This window comes from Saimiri boliviensis, chromosome 1, assembly GCF_048565385.1.
Source record: "Saimiri boliviensis isolate mSaiBol1 chromosome 1, mSaiBol1.pri, whole genome shotgun sequence".
NCBI classification, from domain to species: Eukaryota; Metazoa; Chordata; class Mammalia; order Primates; family Cebidae; genus Saimiri; species Saimiri boliviensis.
The window spans coordinates 52,997,680-53,013,366 of record NC_133449.1 but is presented as its reverse complement, the minus strand read 5'-3'; the positions used below and the strand labels follow the sequence as shown (position 1 = coordinate 53,013,366).

Genomic DNA, 15,687 nt, shown 5'->3' with positions numbered 1-15,687 from the left:
CCAGGAGGCGGAGGTTGCGGTGAGCCAAGATCGCGCCATTGCACTCCAGCCTGGGTAACAAGAGCGAAACTCCGTCTCAAAAAAAAAAAAAAAAATGACTGCCCACCCCCCAAAAAAATTATCCAGGTGTGGTGGCACCCACCTATAATCCAAGCTACTCAGGAGGCTGAGGCAGGAGAATCGCTTGAACCCAGGAAGCAGAGGTTGTAGTGAACTGAGATGGCATCACTACACTCCAACCTGGGCAACAGTGGGAGACTCCTTCTGAAAAAAAAACCAAATAAATAAATAAAAATAAATGTTAAAAAGAGTTACTTAATAAGCTGACTCAATTGGTAGTACTTTTGACTATATGAGAAAGTAGAAGAGAGCTGAAATAAAGGAGACAATTATAAAAAGAAAAAAAGATAAAGAGCCGAATTAACGTGAGCTGCATGAATCATCCTAAATATTTGTCCTTTGCCCTCATGTTCTTCTGTTAGTCAGGGGAAAACAGTATTTATGTCACAGGTAGGAGGCATCTGCCTGGTTCCAAGAGAAAAGGAGAGGCTCTTACATGGTTTCAACATTCGTCTTGAGTTTTTAAGCACCAGCTTGCTATTGCTGGTGAAAACCTTGTTGACTAACCTGTTTGGATAGCATATTTCCACCAACTTGCTGCTGTGGTTTCTGCTCTTGCCTCACAGACTTTAATCAAGCTGTTTGTAGGCGAGCGTGTGTAGGGTTGGGAAAGGATTAGTTAAGTTGCTGGTAGATAAGGCTCTGACAGGTGAAGAATCGATAAATCAGTAAAACTGCATGAAGGTGAGAAGCTGAAGGATCCTGTTCAGCTTCATAATAAGCGTTGCTTTCCGCTGCTTTCTCCCCGCTCAACCACCCCCGCCCCCAACCCCCCAACCCTGCCGCCTGCTTTTTTTTTTTTGAGACCAAATCTCACTCTTGTTGCCCAGGCTGGAGTGCAATGGTACAATTTCAGCTCGTTACAACCTCTGCCTCCTGGGCTCAAGTGACTCTCCTGCCTCAGCCTCCCAAGTACGTTGGATTACAGGTGCCTGCCACCACACACAGCTAGTTTTTTGTTTGTATTTTTAGTAGAGACAGGGTTTTATCACATTGGCCAGGCTAGTCTTGAACTCCTGACCTTAGGTGATCTGTCCACCTCAGCGTCTCACAGTGCTGGGATTACAGACATGAGCCAGCATGCCCAGCCTACTCTTCCCTTTTTGTTCAGCCACTTTGTCCCTCCTTTTCAGCTCCTATGCGGAAAGCGAGTTTTATTCTATCATCTAAGTTCGAATATTCTGTTAAAGTTGTGTTAGAAGCTCCAAGGCTCAGTGTCTGCTACTCCAGACTGGAGCTGGTGAGATGGAATTTCCTAGAGGACCCTGGAGACCCATCTCACCTGCTGCCACTGTCCATTGCCCTGCTGGACCTGAGCCCACAACTGTATTGATAATAATAGTTTACCTGTGGGCCGTGTGCCCTCCTAAGAAATAGAGGAATTACCTCATCCTCACAACAGCCCCATGAAGGGTTACAGATGGCATACAGCTAGAAAGTGGCAGAGATGAAGCATTCACATGTAGTTTGACTCTCAAGTGTGCTTTTCAGCAACTCTGCTGCTTCCCAGTGGCTTTCTCTTCCTCATTATTCATTAGCGTCTGGTAGTATTTCATTTAATCTGCAGGTAGTCTTCCAACAGTTTATTGTCATATGATGTTCTCAGCCAAGATTGTAAGGCAGAGAAGAGCTGTCCTAACCTACTTTACTACTGAGGCTAGAGAGATCATATTTTTGATATTAAACTAGAGTCTCTCCATCTTTCACATTGTTGATGTTCTCTGTAGCAACCTGGAAAAGTCAGTGACAGAAGATGCCACTAGCGGTATGAGCCAGAGAATGACATGTCTGGTGTGGAGAAAAGGACTGGGTGGAGACTCTAGCAAGCCCATCCTTCTGCTTTTTTTCTCTCCCTTGTATTGTGCTTACTTGCTTGCTTGTTCTTTCTTTCTTTCTTTACCTTGTATTGTGCTTTCATTCATTCATGCAATCATTCATCCATCTATCCATTCATTTATCCATCAGATATTTCTTGAGCACCTATCATGTGTCAAGCCCTGTGCTAGGCTCTGCAAAACCTGCCCTCACATAGCTCACTGTGGAGTAGGAGAAACAATAACTACGCTGTGATAAGCACTGGTTGTCAGGGTCTCACAGAACAGTGGCTCCTCATCCAGACCGATGAGGTCAAGGAAGGCATCCAGGCGAGGATAGTGCCAGAGCTCACTGAAGAATGAGAAGGAGCTGCGCCAGGAGGGGTTGGAACTGCAGGTGGCAGTACCTGGAGTTGATTCCAACAGAGGGAGAGCAGTGTGCAAAAAGGCACTGAGGGTGGGAGAGGGCAGAGCGCGTGGAGGAAGTTCAGGTAGTTCTGGATGGCCCTGGGGCAAAGCTGGAGAGCTAAGAAGGATCTACAAATGTTCCTTGAGTTACAATGAACTTCCATCCCAGTAAACCCATTGGAAGTAAAAAATATAAGTCGAAAGTGCTGCTTTATTAGGCAAAACTAAAAAACAAAAACGAAAGTGCATTTAAGGCTGGTCCCAGTAGAGTGAGGTTTACAATGAATTGATCACAACCAGTTACAGATTTCTTTGTTCCTTCTCCACTCCCACTGCTTCACCTTATTAGTCTTTAAAAAAAACAAAAATAAAAGAAAAATGCATGTAATACCCTGATAAATCCATCAAAAAGTCAAACAATTGTTAAGTGGGGCTGTTACGAGTAGGGGAACCATCTGTAGATTGTGAAGTTATGTGGATACTGTGCTGTAGAGTGTGGGTTTTTTTTCTTGAGGACTATGGAGAATCCCTGGAGGGTTTTGAGCAGGTGGGTGATGTCAGATCTTTTCAGAAGCTCACTCTGGCAAGCCTATGAGGAGAGGATCAGAGAGTGTTAAGACCCAAAGCAGCCAGATGTGGTAGTAATGCCTGCCTGTAGTCCCAGGTACTCAGGAGGCTGAGGCAGGAGGATCGCTTGAGTCCAGGAGTTCTGGGCTGTGGTATGTTATGCCAATAGAGTGATGCTATGCCATCAGTATGGGGACCTCCCGGGAGTGAGGGACCACCAGATTGCCTAGGAAAGGGTGAACTGGCCCAGGTCAGAAAGGGAGCAGTTCAAAAATCCTGTGCTGATCAATGGTGAGATCATGCCTGTGAACAGCCATTGAACTCCAAACTGGGTAACATAGTGAGACCCCATCTCTTAAAAAAAAAAAAAAAAAAGGCCCAAGGTATGCATACAAGGCTGAGGTCTGCAGTAGAGGCCCATGCATACCTAGATCTCAGAGGGTCTCCTTTTCTCACTATTGCAGTTGCGAGTACAGAGGTGGTCAGAGCCCAAGAAGAATGGGAAGCTGTGGACACCATCCAGCCGGAAACAGGTAACTGCAGGAATGCTGCTGTCTCCCCATTGCCCCTCTGCCAGCAAAGGCACCATCCATACGTGTGGCAAATGTTTCTGTGACTCTGCGACTAGGAGATAGAATTATTGAGAGTGCTCATTTTAACTATATAACATAGGTTACAGTCTCTTTCAAATCCTAAGATGATGACATCCTACCTCTGGAAGAAACCAGAGTGAAGGCCATGGAGACAGGGCTACCATCCCCGTCCATCGTCCACACAACTCTGAGAGAAGACAGGGTTGACCTTGGTTAGGGCAGCTTCTAAAGAGTGGTGAGGTTGGGCAGGAGGATGGAGACAGGGCCCCTGTGTAAGGCTGCTCAGGTTGTTCACTGCACAAGGAAGTCCCTGGGGTTGGAAGCTAAATTGTCTCCTGTTTCTTTCTAAGAGGTTTGGATGAAGCTACAGGAGGATAGAACTAGGAACTATACCTAGCCTGAGCCTCTCTTGAGCTCCTGGAGCCCAGTGAATAATATCAGCCATCGCCTAAGTTGCTAACTGATCAGTTAATTCCCTATGGTCTGTAACAGAGGTATGTGGTTGGGGGTTCCTATATGGGGTGTGAGAAGGGAAGAGTGGAAATTAGGAAGGGCCCCTAAACACACTGGTTGTGTGCTCTTACGTGGGTACCCACCCCAGGCAGTGACTTGCCTCCTCACAGGTAAGAGAATTTAGGGATCTCTTTGTGGGACAGATCTATCCCGTATTCATCACAGAGGTTAGCCTAGCAAGACTGAGTAGCCTAGTCCAAAAAGAGAGTCAGCCTTGCAGATAACGCTAGCCTCTTGAAAGAAGATTGTAGCTATAGGTGTCTGATGTTCAACTGGAAGCCAGTGCTTGGCTTGGAGGTGTCAACGGAGAGGCCCTCAGTAAATGTTTTCCGACAGAATGATTCCTATAAATCCTAGCATGTCTTCCCTTTTGCCACAGGGAGCCTGGCCAACTCAGAACAGCCTGGGCAGCTAATCTCCTTCACTGAGGCCCTACAGCACTTCCAGACTATGGACCTTTCCTCCTTCAAGGTATGATGGTAGTGGGGTTTGGGGTCTCAAGCAAACTGCCGTTTCCCTAGGAGCCAAGCGTCTATCCCACCAGGATAGGGCACTGGGCAAGCAAGATGGAAGCCTCCAGCTGAGGGCCCTATCTCCCCTAAGACCTTGGTGTCCAGGATCATGGGTGGCCTAGGACCCATGCTTCATCTGGGGCCTTGGTAGCTTTTGTGGGACTATGCCCTTAGAGCTTCTGTGGCCCTGTCATTCAGGGGCCTGTATAGCTGTTTCTCTACTCTTCCCTTTTGGTATAGGGACATCTAGAATCAAGTACTAGGTAGCTCCTTGCAGAGGTAATGCAAACTGTTCAGGGAGGTGAGTAATTCATGGCCAGGAAAGTCTTCCATTCCCTCAAGGAACCAGAAGGTATTTAGGAATTTAAGAAGGGTATAAGTTGGAAAAACAAGGAATATTTGAGGGAATACATGCTGGGGGTGGGGTGGAGGCTGGGCATAGTGGCTCACACCTGTAATACCAGCACTTTCAGAGGAGGCCGAGGTGAGGGGATCACTTGAACCCAGGAGTTCAAGGCTGCAATAACCTATAATCACACCTGGGTAACAGAGTAGGACCCTGTCTCTATAAAAAAGAAGAAAAGCTGGGGAGCTTTCTGTGACATATTGAGTGACAAGTAATATGTTTAGAGAAATGCGATTTCAGGTCTTCAACCTAAAACCTGGCTTAAGGGAGAGAGACTAAAAAGATAGGAACCAGGTTGTTTTCTAGGACACAGGGAGCCAAAAGCTACCTAAATCAGAAAATTCTAAGGCCTGCAGTAGTGACCTTGAGCCATGAGAAGCCAGCATGGCCTCATTAGGAAGTGCTGGTTGTGACCAAAAGATTCCAGCTACCTCTCAGATTCATCTAACTCCAGTGAGTCCCCACCTCTTGGGAAACCTGTCCTGGCATTTGTCTGACCGCCTGGGGGAGCTGGGGAGGTATAAGTCTGTGGGAGTCAGTGGAATAGCTAGTTCTGGAAAAGCCCAGACGACTAAATGCAAATAATGGCTGATAATACCTAGCTTGGGGATGTCTCTTTCACCTTGTAAAAAATCTGGGAGCTGGAAGAGCCTGGCTCTGGAGACTCAACAGGTGCCTCGAAACTTTTGCCTCCTTTCCCTGGCCCGAAGACCAGCTAGATAGGGGAATTACTTTCTGCAAGCACTGCCCCTGGTCTGAGCCTGATGGGAAGTTAGTTAAGGCAGATGAACCAGCACTCTACCCATTGCCTGCAATTTCTTCTCCAGAAAAGAATCCAGCCAACTATTCGAAGGACTGGGCTTGCCGCCCTCCGACACTACCTCTTCGGGCCTCCAAAGCTCCACCAGGGCCTTCGGGAAGAAAGGGACTTGGTCCTGACCATTGCTCAGTGTGAGTGCAGTGTGAGCCCACAGAGCAGTTGCTGCATATATGGTCAGGCAAGACCCTGTTTGCTGACCCTCTTGCTGAGGCTAAACCAGGAATCTTGAATGTACCATGGTTGGTGGGTGAGAGTGGGAGCTGAGAACGGGGTGTCTTGAGCTCAGTCCAGATCTCACATTCTCTGAAAAGCACCCAGTCCTCCCCTGAGGGGCAATCTGGCAGAGTGTGGGTGTGTTTTGGGGCAGGTGGCCTGGATAGTCAAGACCCAGTGCATGGCCGAGTCCTCCAGACCATCTATAAGAAGCTGACTGGCTCCAAGTTTGACTGCGCCCTCCAGGGAGACCACTGGGAGGACCTGGGCTTTCAGGGTAAGAGGGAGGAGTAGCTCATCTTTTTCATGCCTCTGATTCCAGGACTAGAGTGAGAGGTCAGATCGTCCTCTTCCAGTGCCAAGAGGGGGATGATCTCGCGGGAGCATTCCAGGAGGATGGTGCGGCAAATGCAAAATCCTTGAGGGGGCGCTTGCTTGCTCTGCTTGAAAAATAGAGTAGGTCAGGTGCCGTAGCTCACGCCTATAATCCCAGCCCTTTGGGAGACTGAGGAAGACAAATCACTTGAGGTCTGGAGTTCAAGACCAGCCTGGCCAACATGGTGAAACCCCATCTCTACTAAAAATGCAAAAATTAGGGCCAGGCGCAATGGCTCACACCTTGCCCAGCACTTTGGTAGGCCAAGGTGAGTGGATCACGAAGTCAGGAGTTCTAGACCAGCTTGGCCAGTATGGTGAAACCTTGTCTCTACTAAAAATACAAAAATTAGCCGGGCATGATGGTATGCACCTGTAGTCCCAGCTACTCGGGAGGCTGAGGTGGGAGAATTGCTTGAACCTGGCTTGAACCTGGGAGGCAGAGGTTGTAGTGAGCGGAGATTTTGCCACTGCACTCCAGCCTAGGTGACAGGAGACTCTGTCTCAAAAAAAGAAAAGAAAAATAGGGAGAGTGTGGCTAAGGTAGAGACGAAAGTGACAGGAGAAAAGATCACTTTGTGGCCTTTTTAGGCTGTTATAAACATTACATGATATGGAAAACACTGATTTCGAATCCGGCTTGTTTGGGTTTTTTTCCTCTTTTTAAAAAAATTTATGAAAAGTTTATCATATTATTTTACTTTCTGAGTGAAACAATGATTTCACCAGTTTTTGGGTTGTTCTATTTTTTTCAAAACCATACCAAATTATATTTGTATAGAATAGGAAAAGGTCTTCATTTTGAAAGGAAACTTTAATAAGGCCAGGCACAGTGGCTCACACCTGTAATTCCAACACTTTGGAAGGCCGAGGCAGGCGGATCACTTGAGGTCAGGAGTTCAAGACCAGTCTGGCCAACATGGTGAAACCCCATCTCTATTAAAAATACAAAAATTAGTTGAGTGTGGTGGCATGCACCTGTAATCCCAGCTACTCGGGAGACTGAGGCAGGAGAATCGCTCGAACCTGGGTGGTGGAGGTTGAACCCAAGATCACACTACTGCACTCCAGCCTGGGCGACAGAGCAAGACTCTGTCTCAAAAAAAAGAGAAAGAAAGAAAATATGCTACTTCCTTCTGGCCTGCATAGTTTCCAATGAGAAATCCACTGTCATTTGAATGATCTCTTTCTTGTAAGTAAGGAGTTCATCTTCTCTTTCTGCTTTCAAAATCTTTTCTGTGCCAGGCATGGTGGCTCACACCTGTAATCCCAGCACTTTGGAAGGCTGAGTCAGAAGGATTGCTTGAGACAAGGAGTTCCAGACCAACCTGGGCAACATTGCGAGACCCTATCTCTAAAAAAAAAAAATTTTTTTTTTTTTTTTTTTTGAGATGGAGTCCCTCTCTGTTGCCCAGGCTGGTGGGCAATGGCACAATCTCAGCTTGCTGCAACCTCCACCTCCCCAGTCAAGTGATTCTCCTGCCTCAGCCTTCCAAGTAGCTGGGATTACAGGCACCCGCCACCACACCTGACTAATTTTTGTATCTTTAGTAGAGATGGGTTTTCACCGTGTTGACCAGGCTGGTCTCGAACTCCTGACCTCAAGGGATTCTCGGCCTCCCAAAGTGCTGGGAGTACAGGTATGAGCCACCATGCCTGGTCAGAAAAAAAATTTTTCAAAGTGAGACTCTGTCTTAAAAGAAAAATATTTGCTTTGTCTTTAGTTTTCAGGAATTTAACTGTGGTATATCATTGTATGGATTTCTTTGGGCTTCTCCTGCTTGAGGTTAGCTCAGCTTCTTGAGTGTGTGGGTTTGTGTCTTTGGCCAAATTTGGTCAATTTTCAGCCATGATTCCTTTGAATACTTTCTTCAGCTCCACACTTTGTCCTCTCTTGTGGGATTCAGATGATATAAATGCTATCTTTGTTCATTTTTAAAAATCTTAGTTATAGCCTCATAGATCTCCAAGGCTCTGTTCATTTTGGTTTTTGTTTTTCTAGAGCTCTGTTGCTCACATTGAGTAATTCTATTGTTATTGTTCATATTCAAGTTCACCGATTCTTTCTTCTTTTGTCCTCATTCTCTGTTGAGCCCATCCAAAGAGTTTTTAGTTCTAGTTATCCTGTTTTTCAGTTCTAAAGTATCCATTTGGTTCTTCTTCATATCTGCTGTTTCTTTACTGAAACTTTCTATTTTTTCACTTTTTTAAAGTGTATTTGTTCATAATTGCTTGCCAAAGGCATTTTATGGTAGATACTACAGTCATTTTCTATCATTTTTGTAACAATGTACCACAAACCTAGTGGCTTAAAATAACACAAATTATTATCTTACAGTTTCTAGTTCACAAGTCAGACTCAGGTATCACTGAGAACCTGTGGTCAAGATCAAGAAATAACTATCTGGCCGGGCACGGTGGCTCAAACCTGTAATCGCAGCACTTTGGGAGGCCGAGGCGGGTGGATCACGAGGTCAAGAGATCAAGACCATCCTGGTCAACATGGTGAAACCCAGTCTCTACTAAAAATATGAAAAATTACTGGGCATGGTGGCGCACGCCTGTAATCCCAGCTACTCAGGAGGCTGAGGCAGGAGAATTGCCTGAACCCCGGAGGCGGAGGTTGCAGTGAGCCGAGATCGCGCCATTGCATTCCAGCCTGGGTAACAAGAGTGAAACTCCATCTCAAAAAAAAAAAAAAGAAAGAAAGAACTATCTGGCCAGGCACAGTGGCTCACGCCTATAATCCCAACACTTTGGGAGGCTGAAGTGGGCAGATCACGAGATCAGGAGTTTGAGACCAGCCTGGCCAACATAGTAAAACCTCATCTCTACTAAAAATAAAAATAAAAATAATTAGCCTGGTGTGGTGGCCGGCACCTGTAATCCCAGCTACTTGGGAGGGTGAGGCAAGAGAATCGCATGAACCCAGAAGGCAGAGGTTGCAGTGAGCTGAGATTGCACACTGCATTCCAACCCAGGCAACAATTCGAGACTCCATCTCAAAAAAAAAAAAAAAAAAAGGAAATAAAGAAAAAAACTATCAAGAGTCACGGTGCTCTTTTTGGAGACTCTGGAAGAGAATCCATTTCCCATTTCCTTCCCTTTTGCAGCTTCTAGAGGCCACCTCAAAGCCAGAAACAGCATCTCTCTGAGCCCAATTCCTCACATCTCTTTCTCTAGCTCTGGGCTTTGCCTTTCTCTTCCACTTTTTTTTTTTTTTTTTTTTTTTTCCTGAGACGGAGTTTTGCTCTTGTTACCCAGGCTGGAGTGCAATGGCGCGATCTCGGCTCACCGCAACCTCCGCCTCCTGGGCTCAGGCAATTCTCCTGCCTCAGCCTCCTGAGTAGCTGGGATTACAGGCACGTGCCACCATGCCCAGCTAATTTTTTGTATTTTTAGTAGAGACGGGGTTTCACCATGTTGACCAGGATGGTCTCGATCTCTCGACCTCGTGATCCACCCGCCTCAGCCTCCCAAAGTGCTGGGATTACAGGCTTGAGCCACTGCGCCCCTTCCTTCCGGCCCCCCCTTCCACTTTTAAGGACCCTTCTGATGACATTGGGCCCACCCAGACAATCCAGGATAATCTCCCTGCCTGCTGATCAGCAACCTTAATTCTACCTGCAATCTTAATCCCCTTTTTCGTGTTATATAACACAGTCATAGCTTCTGGGGGCATGGTCATTGTGGGGCAGGGGGATTATTCTGCCTACCATCGCTACTTTAAAATCCTTGTCAAATAATTCCAACATCTGTGTTATCTTGGTGTTGGTGTTTGTTGGTCATCTTCTCTCATTCAAATTGAGATTTTCCTAGTTCTTGGTGTGACAAGTAATTTTTTTATTGTATCCTAGACATTTTGGGTAATCTGTTATGAGACTTTGGATCTTATTTATATCTTCTACTTTAGCAGGCCTCCTCTGTTACTGTGCCAGCAGGGTAAGGAAGGATGTCACCTTGTTACTGCCAGGTGGGATGGAAGTCCACGTATCCCACTTGGCTTGTGCTAATACCAAGTTTGAGACCAGCCTGGCCAACATGGCTGGTGGTGCAGGGATGCCTCATTTCTGTTCTCACGTGACTTCTACGTCGCAGAGGAGGCAAAGGCAGCTCCTTAACACTGGGAAAGATAAAGTCCTAGCTCCCCGCTCGGCCTTCTCTGACACTACCCTAGTGGAGCTAAGGGATGCCTTGTGGAAGGCACCCCTTCCAAGACAGGGTAGAAGGCTAGGGTCCCCACTCAGCCTTTGCTGCAGAAGAGTGGGAAATGTGGCCACATCTTTATCTGTGATGTTTAGCTGTAGTAGGGAGGACGTTGGCTAAAGATTTTTGTCTTGCTGCACTGCCCCTTTCCCCACCCTTTGACTAGAGAGAGCAACTTTCCTTGGGGCTTTTTGGTCTGCTCCCATTGGCATTTCTAGGTTGCTGTCTTTTCCAGCACCAGTTGGGATGTATTAGGCAAAAAGAAACCCAGGAATTCACTAGAGAGTCATTTCTCAGCTCTCAAGTTCCCTAGCTAGTCTGTCTGCCTTCCTTTCAGAGTCTTCTGTTTGTTTTATATGTTAATGTCCAGGGCTTTTAAAAGCTGTACTTAGTGGGAGGAATAGGCAGAAAGTGCATTGTTCATCCTGTTCCAGAACCATAAATTCAGCCTTTTTTGTAAAGGATCACTCCGGTTGTTTTGTGGAGAAATGGCTATCGAGGGTCAAGCAGCAGCAAGAAAACTGACATGGGAGACTGTCCCCAGGGTGCTGGGTTCACCATTTGGTGCATAGCCCCGCTTAGCTCATGAGAATGAGTCCCACAAGTGTGGCAGAAAGTGGACCTGTGCTGCTCGTTCTCCGCTAGCCTGGGAAGAGGCCAGTGTCAGGGCAGTTTCTCACAAGGAGCCCTTAAAGCACTGCTTGCTGCCACACCCTGTTTCCTCATGGTCTTTGTTACAGGAGCAAATCCAGCCACAGACCTGAGAGGCGCAGGTTTCCTTGCCCTCCTGCACCTGCTCTACCTGGTGATGGACTCAAAGACCTTGCTGATGGCACAGGAGATTTTCCGCCTGTCTCATCACCACATCCAGGTGAGACTTTGGTGGAAAACTAGAGGAAAGGTAAGGGCTGTGGAGCTAGGACCCGAGTGGCCCAGAGGGCTCCTAGGACAGCTGAGACTAACCAGGAATGGCTTCCCCATCAGTCTGACCTGCACTGAAATATTAGCTCTACCACTCATGAGCTGTGTAGCTCAAGTGGGTTCCTCAACTCCTCAGAGCCATGGTTTCCTCATCTGGAGAATAGAAATCATAGTGTGAACCCTAAAAATCTGAGGTCTCAGTTAATTTAGAAAGTTTGTTTTGCGCCGGGCGCGGTGGCTCAAGCCTGTAATCCCAGCACTTTGGGAGGCCGAGGCAGGTGGATCACAAGGTCAAGAGATCGAGACCATCCTGGTCAACATAGTGAAACCCCGTCTCTACTAAAAATACAAAAAGTTAGCTGGGCCTGGTGGCACGTGCCTGTAATCCCAGCTACTCAGGAGGCTGAGGCAGGAGAATTGCCTGAGCCCAGGAGGCGGAGGTTGCGGTGAGCCGAGATCACGCCATTGCACTCCAGCCTGGGTAACAAGAGCGAAACTCCGTCTCAAAAAAAAAAAAAAAAAGAAAAGAAAGTTTGTTTTGCCAAGGTTGAGAACATGCACCCATGACACAGCCTCAGGAGGTCCTGACGACATGTGCCCAGGCTAGTCAGAGCACAGCTTGGTTTTATACATTTTAGGGAGATATGAGACATCAATTAACATATGTAAGATGAACATTCATTCAGTCCAGAAAGGCAGGACAACTAGAAGCAAAAGCAGGAGGACTCGAAGCAGGGAAGGGGCTTCCAGGTCATAGGTAGATAAGAGATAAATGGTTGCATTTGAATTTCTGATTAGCGTCTCCAAAGGAGGCAATAAGATACACATTTATCTGAGAGAGCAGAGGGGTACTTCGAATAGAATGGGAGGTAGGTGTCCCCTAAGTAGTTCCTAGCTTGACATTTCCCTTTAGCTTAGTGATTTGGGGAGCCCAAGATATTTTCCTTTCACATTTCCCCCCTTTTATTTTTAAAAATCTTTTGAAGAAAACATTTTTTTAAAAAATGAGTCTCTGGTCTTAGGTTTCATCTGATCAGTCATGGCCAGGATGGTTTATTCCTAGATGGTTATGTCCAGAGTTATTAGGAAAGTTCATTTTTAGAAGGTTGTGAAGTCTCATATCCTATGAAGAGAAAATACAGAGAGGGAGAGAAACAACAGCAAACAAAAGAATAATCCTGGAAAATCAATATAGGCCACATTACTCTGAAGTCTATACATCAGTAGGTAGGTATGAAAGTGGCTTAGGTATGTAAATAGGTTGCTGTTATTTTCTTCTGCAGTTGTCTGGCTTCAGTTTGCAGGGCTTTAAGAAAGCACAGCTTAGTTTTCAGTGACTCCAAATTAGGAAAATGGGGGAAAGAAAAGGAGGAAAATAAATTGAAAACATTATTTTGAAGACTTGTAACCAAGAAAAATTAAGATTCAGCCCTAACTGTAGAAAATTATAAAAATTAAAAAACATTAGGCAAGACTAGGATCTAACAACAGGTGTACTATGGTTTTTGAAACATAATTTTTCTTTCACCGCACAACTGGAGAAACTGGTTATTTTACCAAACAACCGTGATTCACTCTGGAAACATGAATTTTCTCTTCTCTTGAGGTTTCAAGATAAACCTGGGGCTCCTGGGCCTGTCATAAAGTGACATTCTTTACTTAACACAAGTCAGAAACTCTGTTCAGGGACTCTGTACAAACAATATGAGGCCAGTTTTCCAAAGGCTTTATTGGTTCCATAAATCAAATTTGATTTTTTAAAGGAAAACACACCATTCTTTCCTTTAAGGAATAACCGTTCTTTGGCAAAATAGACAGTTTCTCCAGTTGTGTCCTGTTACAAATGAAAACAGATTCTTATTGCATGTATGCAAATAACTGTACTACCTTAAGAATACTCACAAATGGTTTCCAAATTCTGGATAAATCAGGTAGAGAAAAACAAATATGCTCCAAATTTTGTTCTTCAGAGCGTACTAATTTGTTAAAAACTATCAATAGTTCAAAAGAAAAGTTTCAAGACTCTGAAAAACAAAACAAAAGATCAGCAATGTTTTAAGCAAAAAGTCAGAAAAATCCGTTCAGTTCACGCAGTTAATTCCTGTTCTGCTTTGATATTCATGAACATTTTAGCTCTCCATGAGTCTGAAAGTTTTTCCTCTATTCTGATGTCACAGTCTCCAAAATTATTAGAAACCTGCATTCAAAAGCCTCTGTTGGAGTTTTATAGCTGATTGTTATTATTATTTATTTATCTATTTTTAGACTAGTCTTGCTTTATTGAACAAGTTGGAGTGCAGTGGTGTGATCTTGGCTCACTGCAACCTCTGCCTCCCAGGTTCAAGTGATTCTATTGCCTCAGCCTCCTGAGTAGCTGGGATTACAGGCACCTGCCACCATGCTCAGTTAATTTTTTTTTTTTCTTTTTTTGAGACGGAGTTTCGCTCTTGTTACCCAGGCTGGAGTGCAATGGCACGATCTCGGCTCACCACAACCTCCGCCTCCTGGGTTCGGGCAATTCTCCTGCCTCAGCCTCCTGAGTAGCTGAGATTACAGGCACGCACCACCATGCCCAGCTAATTTTTTGTATTTTAAGTAGAGACGGGGTTTCACTGTGTTGACCAGGATGGTCTCGATCTCCTGACCTCGTGATCCACCCGCCTCGGCCTCCCAAAGTGCTGGGATTACAGGCTTGAGCCACCGCGCCTGGCTCTAATTTTTATATTATTAATAGAGACAGGGTTTTGCTATGTTGGCCAGGCTGGTCTCAAACTCCTGACCTCAAGTGATCTGCCTGCCTCAGCCTCCCAAAGTGCTGGGATTACAGGTGTGAGCCACCATGCCTGGCTTTTTATAGCTGATTATAAAACCAGAAAGAGGACCAAACAACACAACAATTGTCCGTGGATGACAAAAAGTGTTAAGGCAGCCATAGTCAAAGACACAACTGACAATGAAATTTGTTACCTCTATGGCACACAATATTTTAACATAACAATTATAATTATTACTGATAATGTACACTAAGTTATATCAGAATTATAGGAGTCTCCTGTAATTTTGGAATACATAGCAATAACATATTTATACATATATAGCCCAAAGAAAACTATACACCATTTCATATTTGTTTTTTGTTTTTTTGTTTTTGTTTGTTTGTTTTTTTGAGATGGAGTTTCGCTCTTGTTACCCAGGCTGGAGTGCAATGGCGTGATCTCGGCTCACCGCAACCTCCGCCTCCTGGGTTCAGGCAATTCTCCTGCCTCAGCCTCCTGAGTAGCTGGGATTACAGGCACGTGCCACCATGCCCAGCTAATTTTTTTGTATTTTTAGTAGAGACGGGGTTTCACCATGTTGACCAGGATGGTCTCGATCTCTCGACCTCGTGATCCACCTGCCTCAGCCTCCCAAAGTGCTAGGATTACAGGCTTGAGCCACCACGCCCGGCTACCATTTCATATTTGACAATGCTTTCTATAAATTTTTATACTAAATAAGCCAAATTATGTCAATTTTGGACTTTAAGGAGCCTAATATCTTAAAGGATTAATTAGGTCAGAAAAAGACATAATTTATGATTTGATTTTGGAAAGTTTGTCAAATATCAAAAGTTTAAAACTTGATATCACAAAATAGGATCACAGGTCATTGTAAAATAAGTCATTCTTTTAACAAATGCAGTTAACTCAAGGATTTCAAAAACAAGGTGAAAATCTTTACTCTTGAGAGAAGAGACTTGATTTTTTAAGCAGTAAGCCCTAAAAAAACAGCATGAGTGCTCACTTTGGCAGCACATATACTAAAATTGGAATGATAGAGAAGATTAAGCATCACTTGTTCTCATTCATAAGTGGATGTTGAACAGTGAGAACACATGGACACAAGGAGGGGAGCATCACACACTGGAGTCTGTTGGGCAGGGTGGGCTAGGGGAGAGACAGCCAGGGGTGGAGAGGTTGGGGAGGTATAACATGGGGAGAAGTGCCAGATACAGGTGACGGGAGATGGAGGCAGCAAACCACCTTACCACGTAAGTACCTATGCAACAACCCTGCATGATCTGTACATGTACCCCAGAACCTAAAGTACAATTTAAAAAACTGTAGTAGTAGCTATTGTATTCCTCAATGCCATGCACTAGCAAGTTTTAAAAATGCCACTTTCGGCCAGGCACAGTGGCTCACGCCTGTAATCCCAGCACTTTGGAAGGCCAAGGAGG

At 45.2% G+C, this 15,687-nt stretch overlaps 1 protein-coding gene across 4 annotated transcripts in view; it reads left to right on the top strand.

The window, feature by feature from the left end:
• Positions 1 to 15,687, top strand: part of ELMOD3 (ELMO domain containing 3) — a 32,646-nt gene that overhangs the window by 12,478 nt on the left and 4,481 nt on the right. For all 4 annotated transcript variants that reach the window (XM_039463815.2, XM_039463812.2, XM_074397568.1 and 1 more), the window contains 5 exons: positions 3,374 to 3,442; positions 4,395 to 4,486; positions 5,761 to 5,884; positions 6,121 to 6,243; positions 11,288 to 11,418. In XM_039463815.2, coding sequence (XP_039319749.1) covers positions 3,374 to 3,442; positions 4,395 to 4,486; positions 5,761 to 5,884; positions 6,121 to 6,243; positions 11,288 to 11,418 — 539 coding nt within the window. The remainder of the gene's footprint in view (positions 1 to 3,373; positions 3,443 to 4,394; positions 4,487 to 5,760; positions 5,885 to 6,120; positions 6,244 to 11,287; positions 11,419 to 15,687) is intronic.